This window comes from Macadamia integrifolia, chromosome 5 (genome assembly GCF_013358625.1).
Source record: "Macadamia integrifolia cultivar HAES 741 chromosome 5, SCU_Mint_v3, whole genome shotgun sequence".
NCBI lineage: Eukaryota > Viridiplantae > Streptophyta > Magnoliopsida > Proteales > Proteaceae > Macadamia > Macadamia integrifolia.
This window is the reverse complement of record NC_056561.1, coordinates 24233263-24255943: the sequence shown is the minus strand read 5'-3', so window position 1 is coordinate 24255943 and position 22681 is coordinate 24233263. Positions and strand designations below refer to the sequence as shown.

At 37.8% G+C, this 22681-nt stretch overlaps 3 protein-coding genes and 1 long non-coding RNA gene across 5 annotated transcripts; 2 read left to right on the top strand and 2 right to left on the bottom strand.

Moving 5' to 3' along the window:
• Positions 1-243: 243 nt before the first annotated feature.
• Positions 244-3831, top strand: LOC122077970 (protein FAR1-RELATED SEQUENCE 5-like). Its single transcript, XM_042643856.1, has 3 exons — positions 244-1789; positions 1904-2255; positions 3561-3831. Exons 1-3 carry the CDS (start codon positions 244-246, stop codon positions 3829-3831), a joined length of 2169 nt encoding a protein of 722 aa, XP_042499790.1.
• Positions 3832-4898: 1067 nt separating this feature from the next.
• LOC122079961 lies at positions 4899-5509 on the top strand. The gene is made up of 2 exons (XR_006140568.1): positions 4899-4952; positions 5113-5509. It is a non-coding gene; the product is annotated as an uncharacterized LOC122079961 (long non-coding RNA).
• A 3813-nt stretch (positions 5510-9322) lies between these two features.
• On the bottom strand, positions 9323-16185 carry LOC122079960 (TIP41-like protein). 2 transcript variants are annotated; one of them, XM_042646771.1, is made up of 8 exons: positions 15960-16183; positions 14165-14350; positions 11593-11683; positions 11013-11129; positions 10837-10896; positions 10684-10725; positions 10325-10453; positions 9323-9595 (listed from the first exon to the last, which is right to left on the bottom strand). In XM_042646771.1, the coding sequence occupies exons 1-8, from the start codon at positions 16091-16093 to the stop codon at positions 9485-9487; spliced, it is 870 nt and encodes a 289-aa protein (XP_042502705.1). In that variant the 5' UTR covers positions 16094-16183; the 3' UTR covers positions 9323-9484. The 2 variants fall into 2 exon arrangements, with proteins under 2 accessions (XP_042502705.1, XP_042502706.1); XM_042646772.1 differs by lacking the exon at positions 14165-14350 and having other exon boundaries at positions 15960-16185.
• Positions 16186-18068: 1883 nt separating this feature from the next.
• Positions 18069-21163, bottom strand: LOC122078429 (G2/mitotic-specific cyclin C13-1-like). Its single transcript, XM_042644399.1, has 8 exons — positions 20490-21163; positions 19939-20171; positions 19703-19778; positions 19508-19584; positions 19166-19199; positions 18928-19077; positions 18701-18835; positions 18069-18616 (listed from the first exon to the last, which is right to left on the bottom strand). Exons 1-8 carry the CDS (start codon positions 20919-20921, stop codon positions 18551-18553), a joined length of 1203 nt encoding a protein of 400 aa, XP_042500333.1. The 5' UTR covers positions 20922-21163; the 3' UTR covers positions 18069-18550.
• Between the last annotated feature and the right edge of the window lie 1518 nt (positions 21164-22681).

The window sequence follows — 22681 nt, the reverse complement described above, 5'->3', positions numbered from 1 at the left end:
GTTGGTTATCTCTGAAATTGAAATTTTTTTGAAGTATTTACATTGTACTATGAATCTGGTTTTTCTGTGGTTTTTAATGCTGAAATATTAGGGGGAAGGGTTGTTCTTAGCCACTTATCAGTGACATATGGCTGAAGATGGGAATGCAGATTTAGGGTCTGATTTGAAAATCATTATTTTTATTTGCTCATTGTCTCTGTCAAACCTAAGAGATTTGTTGTCTTTGTCCTTGTTTTGTCTAGTATGGAGAATGTTTGCATGAATGATGCGAGTGAACCTGCGTTTGAGATGTTATTCAACTCAGAACAGGATGCATACGATTATTACAATAGTTATGGACGGGCAATGGGGTTTAGTGTTAGGAGACACTTTGTGAATAAAAGCAAGAAAGACAACACGACTATAACATCTAGGGGATTTGTCTGTTCAAAAGCTGGTTGTCGGTTGAGTGACAAGCGAGACATCAATATTGTTAACCCTCGAGCTGAGACAAGAACAAATTGCGAGGCACGAATGAACATATATTTGGTTGATGAGGGAAAATACAAGTGCCGTGACTTTGTGAGAGAACATAATCATGAGCTTCATACTACATCAACAGTTCATATGATGCGTTCACAAAGGAATATGTTAGACATACATAGGTATGAAATTGATTTGGCAGATGACTCAGGAATCAGGCCTAGATCCACAGTTGAGTTGATGGGTAGGCATGCTGGTGGGATTGAAAACCTAAGCTATATGACTCAAGATGTTAGGAATTATCTTCGCACTAAAAGACAACGTGCCTTAACATATGGTGAAGCAGGTAGTTTGATGAAGTACTTTGTTACCCAAACTAGGAACAACCCATCTTTCACATACTCATTTCAGCTGGATAGTGAAGAACAAATAACTAACATATTTTGGGCTGATCCAAAGATGATCATTGACTACACACAATTTGGAGATGTAGTCAGCTTTGACACTACATTTCGCACCAACAAAGAGTGTGGGCCGTTTGGGTTGTTTGCTGGATTCAATCATCATAGAGGGTGCATCGTATTCGGGGCTGCACTTTTATATGATGAGACAGTGGAATCTTTCAAATGGTTGTTTGAGGTATTTGCTGAAGCACATGGTGGAAAGAAGTCTATAACTATCTTCACGGACCAAGACAAAGCTATGGCTAGAGCATTAAAAGAAATGTGGCCTCAGACATGGCACGGATTGTGTACTTGGCACTTAATGCAGAATGGCATTACGCATTTGGGTCATATGATGAAGGATGGCTCTCATTTTCTTACAAATTTAAAGAAATGCATATACGAATACGATGTGGAAGATGAATTCGAGACAACATGGTTTAATTTGTTGGACGAGTATGATGTTAAGAATAATGAATGGTTGCAGCGCATATATGGGCTTAAAAGTCAATGGGCGAGGTGTTATATGAAAAACACATTCACAATAGGCATTCGAAGTACACAGCTCAGTGAGAGTCTCAACAGTGACTTGAAGGACTATTTGAAGTCAACTTTGGATGTTGTGCAATTTTTTAAACACTTTGAGAGAGTTCTTAACCAGAAGCGTGGTAATGAATTAAAAGCAGAATTTGATGCACGGAACAAGATGCCACGACTTGCAAATTCAATGTCTATTGTACAGAAACAAGTTGGGGAACTCTACACTCCTGTTATTTTTCAGTTATTTCAAGAGGAATACAATTGGATGACTGTTTGCACCATTATAAGTCGAACTGATGGGAATCCCTACATTTATTTTCGGGTTGGGATTTATGAAGCAGACTGTGAGTATAAAGTATGTTGTAACCCACTTCAATGAATTGTAGCATGCTCTTGCAAGAAATTCGAGACTGATGGTATTCTGTGTTGTCATTGTTTGAAAGTTTTGGATGTGTTAGATATAAAACGTATTCCTGAATACTATATTTTGAAGAGATGGACACGGGGAGCAACAAATATGGTGGTCAATGACAGTAGGGGGAAAGAAGTTGAACAAGATGTCAACTTGGACTGTACGCAACGGTATAGGCGTATTTGTCATGAACTTATTCAAATAGCAGCAGAAGCTTCAAATACAGTTGAGGGATACGAGTTGGTGAAGGATACTGCGAATGAATTAAGGTTGAAGCTTGGTGATATTAGAAACCCAGTTGATTGCCTTGATATGCCAATATTGACTGATTTCACAAATGACATATACGATGGATTACGTTTGAAGCATAAAGAGAAAAGTAAAAGAGGTGGTAGACGGTTAAAGAGTTGGGTTGAAAAACAAGGAAAAGGAAAAAAAAAAAGTGGAGGACCAAGTAACAGTCAACGATTACAAACCCAACAACCAACTACTGCACCAAATCCTACACACATGATGGATAACACAGATCCCAGTTACATGTCATTTATGGTGAGTAGGTATAGTTTGTTATGTTGTTTGTTGCATTTTTTATTTTTCTTATTTATTATGGATTACCCTAACATCAATGTCACTTGCAGGATTCTATTTCCCATATATCATCTCAAGCATCTGCAGTTCATCAATTTCTGGATGAAGATTATATTTAGATTCAGCTAATGAAGACTTCTTTTTTTACTATTAAGTTCCGTTAATGTGATGGTTTTTTTTGTGCTATTAAAACACAGTTTCATTGGATCTTTATTTTTGTGCTTATGTTAATGAACGGTCCAGGATTCTAAGTTTTTTTTACTGATTTTTAGCCTATAACGTATTAACAATCTTTTTTCGTAGGTAAGAAGTCTTTAGCTCAAATTGGCAGAGCATTTGGGCTAATGCCCAGGTTATGGTGGTTCGAATCCACCAAGACTTTGAAAAGTGAATGCACTAGTTGTCTTACATTATGATTTGTTAACTTGCAAGTTTTAATGGCTGATTAGTTGATTGATTAGATTTGGTTTTGCTTTCTTTGTTGACTTGCATGTTTTATAATTTGTTAACTTATAGCTTGGTTTGTTATGTCTCTACTACTCGTTCTTTGAGTCCTAGCTATATGGGCATGGTTTGGTGTTCCTTTCCTTTCTGCCAGTTTCAGATGTGCATAACCCCAATTTGGGAACTTAACGGTGCATATTGCATTTTGGTTTTCCATATTATTTCCCTTATTATAATGTGATGGTTGGGTTCATACTTTAGAGTGGAGTTATGGGAGAAAGAAAAAAAATCTGCCCATACTATTGCTGTTGTCTTCCTGCTCATACTATTGCTGCATGTTGCTGTCCAAACTTGAAGCAAGCAAACTGAGGAGTGTAGTAGTTGCTGTCTAAGTTGAATTCTTGCTGCAAGTGCTCTTCTTGTGGCTGTACAAGCTCAGGATGGTAAGGGTGGAAGCTACTGTACTTAATTTTCAGTATGGCTGCCCTTACCATACTGTAAATTTCATAAAAAGCAGTTAGGAGGGGACCGAGGGGCACCCTATGACTGAACTAGACTTTAAATTCCACGTCGGATCCACACGTATAGATAATGAAAATTGCATTCACCAGATCCTTGTGTCTTGTATTTGCTTTCTAAACCTTTTCTGTGTTCCAATTCTCTTGCAAAAGAATAGAGCATCCTTCCCCCAACCACAGAGAAACAGAGAGAGAAATGGCTGAAGCAAAAATAATTGTCAGTGGTGTGGGAGAGATCCTGAAGAACCTGATCTCCATGGCAACCGAGGAGATTGGACTTGTATGGAATGTCAAGGAAGAGCTGAACAAGTTGGTACGCACTGTGACTGCAATCCAAGCATTAATACATGATGCTGAAAAGCAACAAGAAGAAAAGGAGACTGTGAGACTATTCTTGATGGGAAAGCCATGTTTTGGGTGGTGATAGTAATTTTATGTTGGGAAATGACAATAAGAAAATTGTCATACAAGTGGAATTTTCAATGACTTGGTGGATTTTCAAACATTTATCATACAAGTGGAATTTTCAGAATTTCTTTGCACTCAAAGTCTCTCCTCCGTGACAGTTGAAGAAAGAAATCAGTCCATTCTTTAACCTGTGCATACAGTTAAGCATTTGTATAAGCATGAATTTAAAATTGGAAAAGGACTGATTCTACCTACAAATAAATTCTCAACTACAACTGCAGGCACCAAGATCAGCAAGTGCTAGATCAATAAGAGGATCGTTCCAAAAGGGGACTGCTAACCAATTTGTAATTAGTTTTTGAGATATGCAGGTCACTGACATAATAATAAGGTATACTTTCAGTCAAGTGTTCTCCTTCATGAATGTGCAACTTTTTAACTTGTTTGTAGCTTCTCCATTTTCAATGTACAGAAGATCTTGTGTAAAGTGATTTAGGCATGTGAAAGCAAGTAGAAAGAGCTCAAGCATGTGATTTTCTTCTTTTTTTTCTTATCCATTTGAATTACACAAATTTATGGTTTCTTTCTTCAGTTTATTGCTTCGCCGTGATAGCTGTTCAATTAGCAATGGAGAATTCATAAAAGCTGACTTGCAAGAATTGGAGCAGTGGTGCTTCAAAGCAACACTCCAAGTATGAGTTAGCCAAATCAAGCTATTGGATGCCAGGACCAAAATGAAGGGGAGGGGAGGGGAGGGGAGGGAAGGCAGGCTGTTGGGTTTCTGGTACGTTAATTTGACCCTGGATCATTAGCTACTAACTAGTTTTGAGAGTAAAGATACATTATTTACTAACTTGCATTTTATTTTTCTTCCCTTTGGGAGGTTTCCCTTCAAAAATCTCACAAATCCTTAGATGAGTTCACGAATGAAATCTGTCTGGTAACTTGCTATGCGTTAATTGGTCTACTAGAACTATGGAGCAGCTTGATTTGTATAGCAGTTCATTAGAAGTAATGAACATGAATAAACTAATTATTAGCACCCATCTTATATTTTTCAGGTGCTGAGCATTCCACAAATATATTGGAACAATGTTCTGGGATGACAAATATGGATCCCAAGGGCCATCTCCAGATGTAAGTAATTTTTATAACTTTTTTTATATACCAACTTGATTCAGCATCTTCACCATGCTTCTCTGTTTATACAAAATATCTTGACTTCTTTTTCAACAAAAGAGTAATTTATGACTTGATTTAGAAGAGAATATCTAAAGTAGTGCAATTTTATTTTTAGGGGGCCAAATTCCAGCATTTCTTTATCTCCAGACAAGCTATCTAGATCGTTTCTTGACATCTGCCTCTGCAATATTGATCCACCCCTTCTTTTATGCCAAGAACTATGAGTTCCATTTACTGTCACAACACACAGATTAAGATACTCATCACCATTCGTTTTCCTCATAGTCATACATGTAAAAAAATTTTAGTACTGTAATTTATTACTCTTTCCTTTCCCCTACCCAATGGGTGAGCCTCTGCTGATGGCAATGCCGAAGGTGGGGAGTCTCTCTATCCTTCTGTTTTTGTTTCCATCATGTTCTGTCCTGATGGCTTTTCATTTGTTTGTTCTCCATTGTAATTGTGCATTGTGGGTTGATTGTTGTAATGAAGAACATGATTTCGGAATTTTTTTATTTTTGAGGCTTTGTATTGGTTCTTGGAATTGTAGTTTGAAGAATGAAAAAAAAAGATGGAAGAAAGATTGTTGTTACTGTATATGTTTCCAAAGACATGGCAAGACCTGATTGTCTTGCATAGATCCAGAGACTATGGCAAGACAATCAGGTCATCCCTATACCACATTAAATCCAATTTCACATTACTTCTATGAGAATATAGGAGATCTATGGCTATCGAGGGATGAAAATTTCAAAGACAGTTTGAAAAGGAGAGAAACAACACAAAAATTGTCTCTATAGCAATGTGATGCAGACTCGAAAGAAGAAAAGAAGGTGAACTCAATTTCTGTAATTGGTGAAACATTCAACTCCTCCCCATTGAGATTTGATTATTGATAATAATTAAATAGCAACATTTAGTCCAAGTGTTGTAAATTTTTAATCAGACAGAAAGAGGGAAACACAGAAAGGAAAAATAGAGTCGAACAAAATGAGGATGAGCAGAAAAGGAGTGGTGAATTGAAAATCAACAAATTTGAGAATCTAATTTCACAAAGAATGGAGAAACAGATCATTAATGAGGCACTTCCAAAAGCATATACCAAGAAAACCAACTAAACAGAACCAAAATAGTTCAAGAAGTTATCTCACACTCAATTAATTTTTCTTGGTAGAGCCCTCACGCCATAAAGATGATTATGATTTGAGAGAGAGAGAGAAAGGACAAGACCAAAACAATGAAAGAGTACCCACACTGGTTTTGCTGAGAAAGAAGTTAACAATGAGCTTTCAGCAAAACACAAAGCATTCTGCAACCATGAGGGCATGACAGCAGTAAGGTAGACCACTTAAAAAAAAAAAAAAAAACACTCACACACACAACTCTTGAAAAACCAGCAGAAGGACATGACAGTAATAAGGTAGAACACATTCGTTCACTTTCAAAGTCTTGGTGGATTCGAACCACCATAACCTAGGCATTAACCCAGGTGCTCTACCATTTTGAGCTAAAGACTTCTTACCTACAAAAAAGATTGTTAGTACATTATAGTTACAAGGAAATAATCATAATAATAACCCCACATATGGTTGGCAATGACGGAACCAACTTCATTAATGAAATAATAGTTCTATTTACAAGGATGTTACATAGAAGACATAGCACGAAAGAATTAACACCCAAATACACACAAAGATGGTTAAACCATAATAATGGTTGAGCAATGACTGATCCACTACTACTTGGGTCCGCACATTTGGACTATAAGGTGGTTGACGAATAGCCGAGATGACCCGTGTGTTCCTATTAACACTTTCATTCGAATGACTTGCTCTTGTGTCTATAGTGTCTATGCAGTCCCTCAACGCTGGGTCCAACCAAATGAAAGAACCCGGATGTTTTTCACCTAATGGACATCTGTAAAATCGTCGTCCAGGATTCTTCAACGTTCGAGAAGTCCGGATGATCATCACCCCTTCACCACAGCTACACATTCGCTGTTGTGCATCCATTTCTTTGTAAAATGCAATACCCCTAAGAGAAGCTTACATAAAAAGGGCTCCAACAGTGACAACAAAATATAATTGACATGGATATTTGATGGACAATATACTCTACAGAGTATGTAGGAGTCCAAGTATGTAATGCTTAAATTAACATGCTATAAGAGAAGATGCCAAAAGGAAACTAGTAAAAAAAAATTCAAGGCAAAAAGCAAACATGGTTTATAGAATATCCTTTATATGTCATATGTCACCGATAAGTGGTTCATAAATACTTCAAAAAAATTTCAATTTCAGAGATAGCGAATCGAGCAAGTAACAGAGACAGAGAGACAACAAGCAAATAAAAATATTGAAATTGAAATTTTATTGAACAGAAAACCTAATATTTCAGCATTCAAAACCACAGAGCAACTTTGTTCAAACTACAATGTAAAAGAGAGAGAGAAGGCTTTGCAGAGACATTAATATTTACATGAAAGAGAGGGATGTTCATTCTTCGAACCGTATTTCATACCTTTGCAAAGAACGCTTCGTAACACAAGGAGAGAGCGAGTCGAGCAAGAAACAGAGAGAGAGACTGAGGAGTCAAGCGATGAAGAGTCGACAGAGAGGAAGAGTCGACAAAGGGGAGAGAGTTGAGAGCGAGAGCGAGATCGAGAGAGTCGAGAGAGAGAGGGAGGGAGAGTCGACAGAGATGTTAGGGTTTGTACCAAATCGGGGAAAGAGAGAGAGTCGTGAGAGAGAAAGAGAGAGAGAGACGAAAGACTTTTACATTTTATTTCAAATTTATGAACCAAACCGGTTTGTTGTGATACGGTTTGGTTCAAATACGGTTCTTCACTGATTCGGTTCAAATTGGTTTTATAAGTTGAATAATATCTGGACCGTCCATTTGGTATGTGACACGTGTCAATCACTGAGATGGGTATTTCACAGAATTGCACCGATGGGGAATTGCAGAGGATTTGTTCCCCTGCCCTTCCGGACATACTTGAATGCTTACAGTTTCCAAATGCACACCATAAAAGTTCATAAGCAATTGTGTTGTCCCACAAAATAACTCAGTTGGGGCAACAGTGAACCTAAGTTCAAGAAGCCAAATAAGATTTGCTTTGCTCATGAAGATTTTCCTGAAGATAGGATCCTCACACTTGAATGCTAACAGCTATGAAATGCACTCCATAAAGTTTAATGCTAGCCAAGATCAAATCCTATAAAGGGGCAATCCCAAAATAAGATTGTCGGCAGTTGGGCCAACATTGATCCCTCCTGGCCAATTCATTTATTTATTGTTATTATCATCATTATTATTTCTTGAAGGGGTTGGGGGAGGGTGGTTAAGAGCTTAAAGGCTCGTGATTAAACATATCATCCAGCTAACATCTGGAAAAACAATAATTAATTCAACTACGTATGACCAAAATCCACAAACTCTCTTCAATCTGCCTGCAAATCTGCTAGGACGTTACAGTTCCTTCTCAAAAGCGAAAGAAACCAACTCGAGTTTCCCTGATCTAGGAGAAATGTCATCATGCCATTGGAAACTGGCTGTTGAGGGACTGTTTAGCCTACAGAGTGGAAGGCAGAATACCATTTGGTGGAATTTTCTTTTTTTTTGGAGGATGGTTTGTTTGAGGCATGAGGGAAGAGGAACAAGAATTTCTTACGACGAGGTTGAAGACCAGTAACATAGGATAAAGCATATTAAATGAAATTTTGAGGATGTGAGAAGTGAGCATTGTCTTCCATTCTTTGAAAAGGACGTAGTTTACAAATGAGTTTTGGACAAAGATTAATGCCAATATTTTTTTTTTTTTTTTTTTTTTTTTTTAGTTTTTTTTTCTGGGGGTGGGCGGGGAAGTGTGTTGGGGCAGCCAACACAGCGATCAAATGTTTCTAGGTATCAATTGAAATGCTCAGAACAAAGCTGAGATTTCTGCAACTCTGCAACCCAGACGGGTTGAAAATTGTGGAGGGTCAGTAACATACTTTGGTCTGTGAGAGTTCATTCCAGTAATGTGATGTCTTGGACTGGTGTAATATATGGCGACGACGACCTAGGAGACTTTCACAAGCCATGGAACAAGATTCTCAACTGGGATCTGGGGCAAACATATTATTCCACCAAGTACCTAGGTTGCTTGATAAAGGATTGATGGAAAGGAACAGGGAGGTGAATCCAGAGTGCTATCGTACATCGACCCCACATGTACATTACAGTTTGGCTTTACTATTTTTTGGATTTTCTTGATCATGACGAAGCAAGGAAATTCTTGTTATCTAAGAAAAGAAAAGGAACACTCAGGAAATGGCCAGAAATACATATAAACCATGAAGGTTATGATTAGCCTTTTGTATGTAAACTTAAATGTCAGAAAATGGGTTATCATTTGTTACATAAGCACAATCATGCCAAAACTCGGGCCTGCATGAAGATAAAGCACATCTTCTTCCATGATGAAGTAGCCTTCCGAGGATAAGTTACAAAGTAACAGGAAGTGTCAGCTTTTGGGTTTTGTGCATGATGACAGGAAGCCTCTTACTGATGAGAGTTGGATCACTATATGCTGCAGAATCAGAAGGGAATCCTCTCTGCACCAATTAAAAAGCACATTAATACATTAAGAACTGAAAGCGTTACCAAGTAAAAATAGTTAGCTAGCTAACAATTTTTCCTTCCTTGCTTGGTATTAGAAATTCATGGAGCAAAATCCCAGTTGAGAGAAAAGAAACTTCTAGTTCCATCACTAGTCGATGATTACCAATGGATGTGGTATGGAAATTCATTAATTTGAAATGGCCATCTCCATGCCTATGAAGGAACTGAATATGAGTAGAGAATCAACCGACTTAAAATAATAATTGATATTTAAGGGAAACACTTTCCTGGTTAACCTTCTGGTCAATGAAATATCTTTACTCTGATTGGGAATGGCTTACCAAACAAACTTTTATCGAAGCATTAGTTGTTAACTAAATTTCTCCAAATTGATGAAGAGTATTCATCTTTTTTCTAAATCCTCTGTGTGAAACTATACAGTGGAATTCTTCCAGAAAACCAGTGCAGTATTGCTTTTCCATCTCCAATAAATAAAGCAAAAACTGCTACCACCAGATGGACCAGATGGCCAACATATAAACAAACAGATGATCTTCTACTCTACCCCTGGACCAACCAGAGTAATTCATACCATCTTCAATTACCAACAACAAAAGTAATGTAATTAAACTGCTGAACAATTGACAATTCTGAAACCAAATTTAACACAACTACATCACAAATGCATGAAAAGATGATTGGCAGGATGATCACTAACTCACCATTGAAAGTGCTTGAAACGTGGCTTCTCTCCAGCAACTCTCTCGGAGAATTGTAGGGTTGGCACCATTTTGAAAGGAGCAATACATTCGTGTATCCCTTAACCTCATGAGCACCCCATCAACTCTAAGCTATAAAAAGAATTAAAGCATATTTTTTTTATGAGTCACAGGAGTACAGAAACATAAGAAAAGAAAACTACTGACATGACTACATTTTTTTTCGATTTCCCAGAAAATATATTTTTCCTTCCCAAATATATGTAAGAACCTGGCAAGAATTATTAGGTCTTTCAAGGGGAAAAAACTGCTCAAAGTTCTGAATGAAATAGACCAACCCTGGCTATGGAAATAAGACTCACCCAGAAACGCAGTAGAAGAAACCAACTAGTTGGCATAACTCTCTACAAAATTGCAAAACACAATGTTATATGATCGGATGATCATTTAAATATAGTTCAGAAAATCCAATTAGACTAGACAAGGAACATATGATCAGAAGTTTGGAAAGTTACCACTTTCACAGTTAAGAGCGAGACTCCATTATCAGCCAATTCATCTTCATATAATACCACCTGTCAAAGTTAAAAATAAATACATTGTTCGTGGCAGAGCCATAAAGTACAGCAGATTAAAAAAGAAAATGAACTTAAAATGTCTCTCTGGTCCCAGCTTTAACCAAGGTGCATGCCTCATCATAGAAGAGAATGGGTTCTTTTGATTGCAGTGCCACCAGATCAATTTGCTCTCCACAATCCTCCCAATGCAAACTATGACTCCTCTCCTCTAAATCTTTCCCTGTTCCATGCTGTTCATAAAATGATTAATAACAACAACAACAAAACAAATACAATATTAGTAGCATCAGGTAGGTGAGATGTTTCACATGCAAGCCTCTTGGGCTTACTAATGCTGTCAATGATGGCAGAGGAACATGCCATACGGGCAACAGTTATTGCCAACATGCTCCCTGTTATCGCTAAAATCTCAACTGGATTGCTAATACAATAACATCGTAAAATTGACCAAACATTGCTCACTTCTTTTTATATAAATTGTCCAAACTGTAACACTAACTGCATCCTAAAATCCACAGGATTGAAACAAAAGAAACAACTTCAAACAAAGTCTGAGCAATTAATCAAGAATATTTTTAGGTTGAAACTTAAAGAGCAAAATGAATAATTTCTATGAAACCACTGATCTACAGAGTAATAGGGTGCCTAATATATTGACTAAAAAGTTACTGTACAAATGGGAGAGGACCACACCTTGTCTGGGATTGTTTCAACTGTTTCACTTCCACAATATGGAGTCGTGAATGTATAATCATAGTCAAGTATCACCTGCTGAGAAGGCTTGCTGCAAATCCATGAAACAAATGTGAGTTTGTCCACCAATTCATTTATGGGAGTTACAGATTATTACCAGATTGAAACAATTTTATGATGAAAAATTAACGAAGAATAGAAATATGCATTTAAGGCACTGATGAAATTGGGCATTGTCAGGCCTTGTGGCCACCACTTATACGACATAAGAGGCCGGGTTTTTAATCTAGTTATATGGGCCTTGGGTACTTATTATTGGGTTTTATTTTTTATGGACCAACTCTCAAAGCCCATATGTTGGGATTAGCAGTCAAATATGAAATCAACTATTAGTTTTTTAACTTTGCAGTAGAAATTCGTTTTTCTCCAATGTTTCTAATTCTCTGCCACTAATATTTTTTTATTGTTGGTAATCAACTCTGTCCACTAGTTCAGATTCACATGATTTCTGATCACTTTGATACCCCTTTTTCTTAGCTTTTGATTCCTTGTTTTGCTTCGATTTTAGCTCTATTGAAGTCTTCTGTTGACTCTAATTTACTGATCGGTTTGACCAGAAATACAATCTAGAAGCTTGATGTATTGTGTTCTCCTAGTTCTGAATATTACTATAGAGTTTTCTAGTCTCTATTGGCAACCATTCATACAATGTTCTATCTTCCATAGTTCACTGAACCAGTCCACTCACCATCCAAATCCCAGAAAATTTCCCAGATATCTTACACACGTACCCAAAAGGCCACTCGACCAGAGTTTGAGCCCATTTAGAGCCTTGTCCTTGTTGAGTAATTAATTTCCTCACAAATTTTCCTTGTTTAGTTCTTATTGATTTCTCTTGTTTTCTTCATATTTTCAAGCCCTAAGCTTCTGAATTCTCTGCATACACCACCTTATTTGATCCCCGAAATTAAATCTCAGCTATTACTCCCCCATATCAGTTTCTATCTTCTATTTCGAGTAACCAGCAAGCCGACCTTTTCACTTTGCTAAACTAGGGTTTCCTAACCCTAGTTTTGCATAAGGCACATTACATATTGTAAGGGTAAATAAGACTAATTAATAATGACTGGTTTTGTTGTTTGCATAGATGAGAACGTAAATGTCTATGCACAAAGGTAGTTTGGCTGGAGGTGGTCCCAATGGCCTAAATGAGATTGCCAGGCTTTCAAATCATAAGAGGTAGATTAAACATGGGTTATGTCAGTTATGAGCTAGGAAAGGTGCAAATTCCACAGAGCAGTACTAGAGAAGGACAGCTAGTAATCAAACCTAAACTAGGGAAAACCAAAAGGAGACGAGGCATAGACTTCTGGGGAAGGGATGGTTCATCCCACAACAAAAGAATATTCTCGATTACATGTTTCACTAAAGATGTCAACCTAACCCCATAGTGTCTTGGGTAACTCAGTCCAAGAAAGATTAACAACTTGCCTCCTCTATTGCTCATGTAATGTAGGAATAGGGCACTGGTACCCTTAATCTCAGGTGTTCTCAGTAAAGCTCAGTTGCGATGGAAATAAAATAGAAACAAAATCAGAGATGGTAGAGAAGAAGGATACTGGGTAGTCTCTCTGACTTGGGTCTCTCAACCACAGCCTCTCACTGTATCTTTGGTTTCTCACCAATGTTATCACACCATACTCTCACAGAGCAAGCACAAAGCTATATTTTTTTTTTCTCATTCTCGTTGGCTACCAAAATCCAGCAATCAGATACTTCCTTGCATAGAAAGGAACCCCCTTACAACTGGACATTATCTTAATTGGAAACTACTTACAAATCAAATCAAATCCATCTAGTTAACTGAAATAGAAAGAGTCCTAGGAAGAAAGACTACTAACCACATAAAGCAGCCTACACAATAGCCACTAATTTTAGCCAAAAAAAATCCCCCACGCAAGGACTAAACTTCCTTCTATACCTTATCCATGTATTGGCCATGGACCCACTTGAATATTAAGGAAATTAATCCCCCAATTAAACTGCTCGAGATCTCCAAATAAAAATCTGGAAATACTCCCTTCATGATGCTGAATCTGAAGAGTAAGCACAATGAAAGAAGCCATCACTGACTACTGTATCAAAAAGTCACCTGTGGAGCAATTGGATGGGGCACCTCTTTTTTATGATAACCAGTTGAAATCTTGTGTGTATGTAGCTGTATAACCCCCCCCCCCACACCTCCTAGTTCTTTCTTTTCCCATCTAGGAGTTCAGAATGATTCCTCACTATCCCCCGAGTAATCAAAATAATTCAGTTTCCCAATAAGCCAGATAGTAATGCTAATTGATGACTGTCAATTTTCCAGTATTCAAGTTTCTATTTTGGAATCACCTTTATTCAAATAAGTTTTTTGCCTAAACTTTGCAATAGTTTTCCTACTCTGATCACTGCCCTTCTTTTTTTTTTTTCTGAGAAGGAAAAACCCCAATCATGTTGCTTGGGATAAAAAGATTTTCATTTTCCGGGGGTGGGGGGGTGGGGCAATGGGGGAATCACTTATCAACCTTACCATCTGAATTTCCATTTTGCAGCTGCAGGGACCTCGACTGGAGGTAAAGCTTCCTGCTTCCATCCAGTGAGAGCATCTAATGCATTGAAATGAATTTTAGTTCCTGTATTTATGTGTAGAAGAGACAAGGAACTCTCTCCAAAAACCATCTCTGGTAAGTGCGATGTCTGAAGCTTTTCTTCCCAACTGAAGGCCCATCAAAAACCACAAATTAGTTTAAAAGGGGGGAAAAAAATTTATCCATAGCACCTCAAATTGCAAAATACTATTCATAGTTAACAAGGCGGCACCAACAAAGGGTCAAGGCGCCGCCTAGGCGACCAAGGCGCCTTATCGCCGCCTTGATAACTATGATACTATGAACAAAGAGGAAATAAAAGCAACAATAATGGTCATGTTTTACAAACTCTAAAAGAGTTTCATGTCTCATGAATATTCACTCCTTTTATTAGAACTATATATTTGATATTTTATATCATGAACCATGTTTTTGAGGCCCAAGAAAACTGGAGCAGCAAGACTGGGTAAGAGAAGAAAGCAAACGAAATTTTTTGTATATGCTAGGATAAAAGTAAATTTCATCTGATAGAATGAGAGTTGACTTAGAAAAATTGGTATGTAAATGGTTCCAGTTGCGTAAAAAAGCTCCTTATGAAATGAGAGGAGGTAAGATATAATATCCTAAAGCTAAAGAATGACAAATATTCCATATCACATGTTTTACCAGCATGTGAATTAGCCTAAGAACCAACTGGTACTTTATCCATTGTCAATAGACACCATCTACCTAAACCCCTCTCCCCCCCCCCCCCCAACAAAAAAAAAGGCAGAAGATGCTTACATTTCACTCCAATCAACTACGAAACCACTACTGGATGATTTTAAATGGCATGCTAATTTGACTGCATTGTGAAGGAATCCAAGTAGGAAAAATAATATGTATGGACAAAGTCGCTAACTTCGCTGGTCTACACTAACTTTTCTGGTTGTGGCATCAAATACCCATTTAGAAGCAACAACATCCACCAACTAACCAGATTTTCATCAATATATAAAGTTATATTTCCTCATGTTCCATGGAGATGACCAATGAAGCCTCCTAAAGAGAAAAACAGTTCTCTTTTAACCACAAATGAAAGAGAACAAGGTCCATTAGTTCCCATTTAGTTTGGAACAAGACAATTTGATGGAGATGGTAAAATAAAAATTGTTTAGCCTTCCATGTCTCAGCTATTCCATTGAATTTGATGCCACATTAGTCCATTGGGATTTCTCCCCCCTTCACCACTAAAGCGCTCACCCACAAGAAAGTAAGAAAAAGATAATGGTTGTTGCACCTTCAGCAGCCTTACAGAGGGCATTAGGCGTGAATTATAATAAGGGAATTTTTTTTTTCAAATTTTCTAAACAAGTCAAAATACAATTTTATATGAAGGCTAAAACTTCAAACATCTGACTCCAACACCTAGCGCCGTTGACCCATATTAAGCTTAATCAACCTTATGCTCACAAATCATACGAAATAACGAAAATGTGAATTTACTGTAAGTGAAGGAATGTGCCTTCTTCTAGGATAGAAAGTAGGAACTAATTAAGAAGAATAAATCCAACATATGTCGACAGAAATACGGCAAAACTCCTCAACTGTACTACCGCGTTAGCTTGCAGCCTCATGGTTCGAATTTAGTGTAGTTTTTTAGGTAAGCTTCTAATGCATGAAATTTAACACGAAACATACCCTAATCAAATGAACTAAATCAATTTTTCGAAAATAAAAGGGAAAGTGAAATTTTACAGCGGAAGGGCGATGGAGTTGAGAATGGATCGCTTGCTTGACTCGATTTCCCAGCCATGGATTCTCACTCCGTATCGTCCCTCTGGTAGGAGTTCCGCCCCCGCAGCCTTCAACTCGCTCTCATCTACCTCCATAACCCTCTACGGTCTTACCCTCGTCTATATCGGAATTTCAAAACTCCGGCGCCAGTTGGATTCTAATGTATCCTTTTCTCCCTCTTTCGATTTTCTTAAAAGCTATTTTGTCCCTTCCATTGTTCTACGGTAGCGAATAAGGATACGGGACGAAGCATTTGAAAGGGTACTTTCGTAAATATGCCTCAACCTAATAACTGAATAAAATACGAAAAAAAGAACAAGTACTGGAGAGCTGTAGAACTCATATCGGACGATTAGGATTTATCTGAGGTCACATAAAAAAAAAAAAAAAATTCCCAAGCGACGAAATGATCGGTCTGTCCCCACATGAAATGTAAAATGACATCTGTGCGAATATTTTTTTTTTACACTCCATTAACCTTCATGCATGTGTAGAATCGGACTCCCCCATAGTGATCAGGGAACATTTCCACCAAATGACATTTGTGTATTATACATCCTCCCAATAAGTAAAAATATAGAATAACATGAAATAATAAGGCAAATAATGATGCAGTCAAAGTCAAAATACAATTAGGAGATATGACTACTGTTCAAAGCGTGGCCTACTCCCATGTGTCTATTTCTCTTCACCCATTTGAATGACATTTTTATCTCTTACAAGGGCGGGGACAAATAGATACAAAGAGTACTAACATAAACCACGTTGCCTGCTTGCGTCTTCTACAACCAGACATAGGTATTTGCTAAAAGACCGTGCTCTCCCCCACCATGTGCTAAAGATGTCGTCACAAGGCTTCCTATTGGCTTGCACATTGTCACAATGGCCATGTAAACAAGCGACATTCTCTTACCCTTACATTTATTTCTCATGAAACGCACACCTAGGCCTTGGGTTGGCAGTTTGCAGTGTTCACTGGAATTACTGCTTAAGAGTTGGTCACTTGATAAACTCTGATCAACTCCTCTCAAGTGCATGTTTGGTTTGCACCAGTTTTCTTGCTTTCTAAAAAATGTGGCCATAGACCCCTGTTGCTCCTCTGAGGACAAATTTTGCAAATAATGATTTCAAATTAAATTAAGAGAAAAAGGTTTCTATAGGAAATGTAGATCCTTACCATAGAGATATGGAGGCAAAATGACTGACCTACCCCCCATGAAATGGAAAAGGACTCCCGATACTTTCTCATGACCCTTGCACACACATAGGAACCACAATCTCTGCTCACAAAATCTATAAGGTTGGCATTATCAAAAGTAGGATTCATAGATTTTCCAAATCACCCTATTCTCAAAAGTAATTCTGAATTCTAAACAGATCTGAAATGATACAACATAGTTGGTTTTCATCATATTAAACAATAATCAAGGACAGCAATTTAGGAACAAAAATATCAAATGCAGTATACATGCAACATTCCTGATCCTAGTACTCTCATCACATCCTCAGTAACTGCCTTGTGGAAGTTTGATTATGGCCCAAATTTGGTGACCATGTTCATGATTCACAAGCATCTAACCATGGGTTAAGCTTTGACTACATCCATCACTTCCAATGGTTGTTTGTAGAAGGCCATCAAATTTGATACGAACATGATCAAGACACAGACATCAAGGTTTATTCTATTACATCTTTACAAGCCAAAGATGCAGAATAAAATCAGTTAGCCAAAACAAAGAAAAAAAGGCCTGGTGGTAACAACAATCAACCTTTTTTAAATAAGGTTACTCACAAAGAAATGTGGTAAAATTAAGAATCACTCCCACAATATGGTTGGAGAAATTTTGCAAATGAAACATTAGTAAACCCAAAAATGCATATAAGTTACAATCTTGGAATCACGAGAGTAACACCTCTAATAGACTTAACACATAAAGGACCTCAACATATACCTTTTCCAAGACATTTAAAGAATTTTTGTACAAACCTAGGCAGTAATATGATCATGTAGACAAATAGCTATTAGCTAGTGTGCATAACAGTATAACACTTCCCTCAATTCTCAACAGATTGACTGAAAATTTTCCTTTTATTTTTGGAAATCTGTTACATGACAAGTCCAAGCTTCAAGATACAGAATCATGTTCCTACATCATTCTAGGTAAAGGAGTAAACAAAAGACTACGTAGCATTTAATTTCTCAACATTATCCACCTATCTTTACAACCACGTATTTGTCAGATCTACCTTCCTTAGTAAGAAAAAGTCAGCTCAATAATCATTAAAGGCAGTCCAAGGTCATTAACATGCTACTTTTCCAGCATCAGTTTCCACAAATGCAAGAACTTCAAAGTAACCAAATGCAGGATGTCACTCCATCTAGAAGGACTCTTCAACACCATGAGAGAGGCGGTAGAGGCAAAAAAGTAGGTTTCCCATCAAAATGAACAATCACAAAGAATTTTCATCCTAATGAAAACCTTCCACTTCTCTTGGCATTAAAGAGTAAAACCCTGTACATCCAACACCCCAAACTGCAAGAAGAACTTGTATCAAACATCATTGAAGTAGGCCGCTGGAATCTCTTGAGGGGAAGACAATGTTGCCACACACTTGAACTGTTATAGGAAAAAAGCTAGAATCAGCTCTCTTTTAGCATTAATCACCACCAAGTAATTATAAACAAAATAAAGACAACAAACCTTATACTGCCTGTATTTATCTCTTACAGCTACTAAAGAGGTCCCTTTCCTATTTAATTGCAAGTCATGTATTGCAAGGACACAATCCCTAAGATCAGATGGTCTATAGCCCATGCACTGCTGCAACGTTGAGCTCTGCAAAATTAAGTAATTAACAGATGTTACTCAAATCTCTTAGAACATACAAACATAATTAAAAGGCATAAGTACATGAGATAAGGGGTTACCCATGGATGCACTTTTGGTCTTCTTGTGAATCTTGCAAGGAAAACAACCGAAGCAGCAACCATTGACGGTAAGAAACGGATGCAACTGTAATCCAACAAACTTAGCTCTCCAAGGTAACATCCAAGGAACTCCAATTGCAAATTGGGTGACTGGAAGAAGCCACACGACTGTTAGTAAAACAAATTTAAGAACAACAGCAAGAGATTCAATAAAAAAACAGATCCATATTGTTCTTACTTTCTGATCATCTTGAGCTGCTCTAGTAAATTTCCTGAAAAACAAAATAGATATGACTGCAGTTAGTTCAATGAGTCATCAAAGATTAATAGCATCAGGTAGTAGCAGGTAGAAATAAGAAGATTTTAAGCCCTCGACTTCAAGACCCAGATCATGACACCCTTTATCCACTAGCAAAATCATAGTCATTTACTGGCAAGTATTATAGGCAAAAATATGGAGGGTATCACAATCAAGCAGCTGAACTCTAAACAGAGACATTTAAATGCATGGCTGAGCATTTAGCAATAGTACCCATAACAGAAAGTGAAGTAAATAAAAGAACATCTCTTGTGTCCTTGCCTGAGAAAAGTCTTTATGGTGGGATTTCCCATCTCGAAGTTCAGAAATTTGAGAATATCTGTCTCCATCTTTACCACCTAAAAAAATTACCCCAGTAATCAGTTACATATTTCCAGGAGATTTCAGAAGGAAAAAACAACCATAAAATGTAGATAGAAACCGAAAAAAGGTTCAGGATGAGAAAACAAAAATCACCTCTTGTTTCGTGTAAGTATTGTCTGTTATATAACAAAAATCCTCTACATGTGGAGGACTGATCTCTTCATACTTGCTGCATCACCAACCATAGAAGAGAATCCTCAGAGAACATTCCAAATTTAATAGGAAAGCAATATAATCAAACAGAAATTAAGGAGCATCAAATTTATGAAAAATGGTCGAGTAAACAACTTAGAGAAATCTAGACATAAGATGAAGTTTTAGGCACTTACGAAGCGATAAGCATGCAGGAGATGCCTAGGAGTTGTAGCCTTTGCCTGTTGATAGCATGCGAAGATAGAAATCTGTCAATGTAGGAGACGGTAAGGTAAAGAGTGTCAGAGACAAGCTTATATTCCTCTGCAACTTCAACCAGCCAATCCACCAGAACCCCTCGCATGGTTGCTGTAACATCCTTCTGAACTTTCTCAATGTAATCAGGGATCGGCCTCCTTTTCGCCTCCATCTAAATAAATGAACAACATTTCAGGTCAATCTGAAGAAACTAAGACGACCGCAAACCCAACTGATCGAAAATGAAAGCCTTAAACCCAATTTCCGGAGATCAAACTATAGTCAAAACCCGTATCAGAGAAAATTCATAGAGAGAAATGAGGATTCCAGAAACACCTAAGCTTTGAAACCAAAACCCCGTATTCCAATAACGAGCAAATCACGAAAACCACTTGCCAGAACAAAAATAAAATAAAAGCAATGATAAGATCAGACCCCGGAGTGGAGACGAGGAACCAAATAAGTGAAAAACCTCTGCCCTCATACATACCTCCATGGAGTGAAGGTACTCGAAGATGTCAGACGCATAAGGCACGCACATCTGAGGATCGAAAGTATCCGGATCAATGTCCGGCCTGGCGGGCTTCACATCCTTCTTCTTCAACCTACATTTGGGCTTCTTAGGTTCAAGAATCGCAGTCGGATTGGAGACAACATTGGACTGCGAGTTAGGGAGCTCTCCCAAGACGGGTCGTTTCTTTGTCACAGGAAGTTGCGGAGTCTCGGGCATGGAAGAAGCGGCCTTCTTCTGAGGTTCAAGAATCGCAGTCGGATTGGAGACAACATTGGACTGCAAGTTATGGAGTTCTCCCAAGACCGCTCGCTTCTTCGTAACAGGAGGTTGCTGAATCTCGGGTATTGAAGAAGCGGCCCTTTTCTTCGCAGCACGGGTAACCCTCATGCGATTCTCCTTGTTTTCCATGTTCGCCAAACACGATAAGGTGTGGAAATGGGTATTAGGGTTTGACGAGATGAGAACGGAGGAGAAGGAGAGATAGAGAGGAGATGGGCGAAGTGAGGTGTGAGACCCTAAGGACCTTTGTAGTGAGTGGTAAGTGTACTCTGAGAATGATTCCGAATTCTGAATTCTAAATTCTGAAGAGTGCGGGAGAGAGAGAGAGAGAATGAGAGGGAAGAAGAGGAGGGAGAGAGAAAGGTGCTGAGATGCCGCCATTTTTTTTGCAATTTCAAAACTTTGTAATTTGCGATTACGCTACATGGGGGTATTTCCGTCTTTCTAATTTTAGTACGGTTGGATTTTAAGAGTTATGACCGGAGAAGGCGGCGATAATGATATTTACAAATTTTGAAAATTCATTCCAAATTTGGAATTTGATGTGGGAGGGAGTAAAGCTTTCCCGGGCATCGTTGATTTGGCACGGACACATTTAACATGAGCATTTGGTCGAACAACTGTTGTGCATCACCAGTATATACAAAAGATCCACAATACCAGTTCATATAGTTCATACACTGTAAAAGTAAAGGAAAACCCACATCGCAAGTTAAGAAAGAGAATGAAAATTAGTCGATTACGAAGCACGAAGTTGTAGGTGTTGAGCATATTATTACTGAAGAGATGGTTGCTGATTCCCTGACCAAAGCTCTTCCAGTGGGAATTTTTAAGACTCATGTTTCTAACATGGGTGTGATGGAATCTTTTGATATGCTTGTTTAGTGGGAGTTTACTTATCCATAGTGGTATTGTAATAAGCATTATTTTGTTAGATCATACATTATGAGCACAATCTATATTGAGGATGTTTACTTTCCAGTATAGTGTTCATTTATATTTTCTCTCATCGTATTGTTGTATGATTATTGTGGTTTACTTTGACATGTCACAGTTAATGGCGGTGTTTAGCCAAGTTTCGTGATTTATGGCGGTATTTAGTCTAAATCCATGGAGATGGTTGTTAACCATAGGCTGTATGCCAAAGTGAGATATTAATACAAGAAAATGGCGGTTTGCCTAAGTATTGATTAATATCAAAGTTCTCTACCTGTGAGGTTTTCAAGGTAGGTTGGTCTTTAGATCAGGAACGGACCTATAAGGAAGGATATATCTTATGTGATCACAGTTATGATATAATTCCTTATATCTATGTTTCCAGGCGATTTGAATTGATAATTTTCTGTTGTCTGTAACATTAGATAGTTATATGCCGTATATTGAGGTGTATTTTCTACTATTGTTCAACAATGGAGATTATTGATTGGATCAAAGTTTGTTTTGAGTGGTATTCAATCTTGGGATTATTTGGCCAGATGTCAATGGGAAGACATCAGTATCAGTGTAGCCCAAGTGGGAGATTGTTAGGACTCTTATGTGGGCTTAACTGATATTGATTGACCCATTGGGCCCAAGAGAATAAGGACCACTCTAATTAGGAAACTTCTAGCTCTATTCTATTGTGGGAATGGATTAGGGTTTAGGAATTCTATTATATATAGAATACTGACGGTCCCTGCAGCTATTACTTTCATAATAATATTTTGGGAGCACTGCTTTCTCACAAAGCTAGTGTAGAGACAAAGAGAAGATCCCATAGTAAGAGGCTGCAGAAGATCTCAGTAGAAGGACCCATATTGCGTGGTTCTTCATCATAATTCGTGGTACAAGCGTCAACCTTGATTTAGGGACTTTATTCACGCTCAACGGGTATGTGATTGATTTCTTTC

Coding starts and splice junctions, on each gene's coding strand:
- LOC122078429 (XM_042644399.1), bottom strand. CDS start 20,921: ATGGAAAACAAGGAGAATCGCATGAGGGTTACCCGTGCTGCGAAGAAA. Junction 19,585..19,702: donor ATACTTACACGAAACAAGAG/GTGATTTTTGTT, acceptor TAATTTTTTTAG/GTGGTAAAGATGGAGACAGA. Junction 19,078..19,165: donor CAGCTCAAGATGATCAGAAA/GTAAGAACAATA, acceptor GGCTTCTTCCAG/TCACCCAATTTGCAATTGGA.
- LOC122077970 (XM_042643856.1), top strand. CDS start 244: ATGGAGAATGTTTGCATGAATGATGCGAGTGAACCTGCGTTTGAGATG. Junction 1,790..1,903: donor TGGGATTTATGAAGCAGACT/GTGAGTATAAAG, acceptor TGGATGTGTTAG/ATATAAAACGTATTCCTGAA. Junction 2,256..3,560: donor AGTAAAAGAGGTGGTAGACG/GTTAAAGAGTTG, acceptor CTCTTGCAAAAG/AATAGAGCATCCTTCCCCCA.
- LOC122079960 (XM_042646771.1), bottom strand. CDS start 16,093: ATGGAGGTAGATGAGAGCGAGTTGAAGGCTGCGGGGGCGGAACTCCTA. Junction 10,454..10,683: donor TTCTTCTACTGCGTTTCTGG/GTGAGTCTTATT, acceptor TTCTTTTTATAG/CTTAGAGTTGATGGGGTGCT. Junction 9,596..10,324: donor CGTTTCAAGCACTTTCAATG/GTGAGTTAGTGA, acceptor TAATTGGTGCAG/AGAGGATTCCCTTCTGATTC.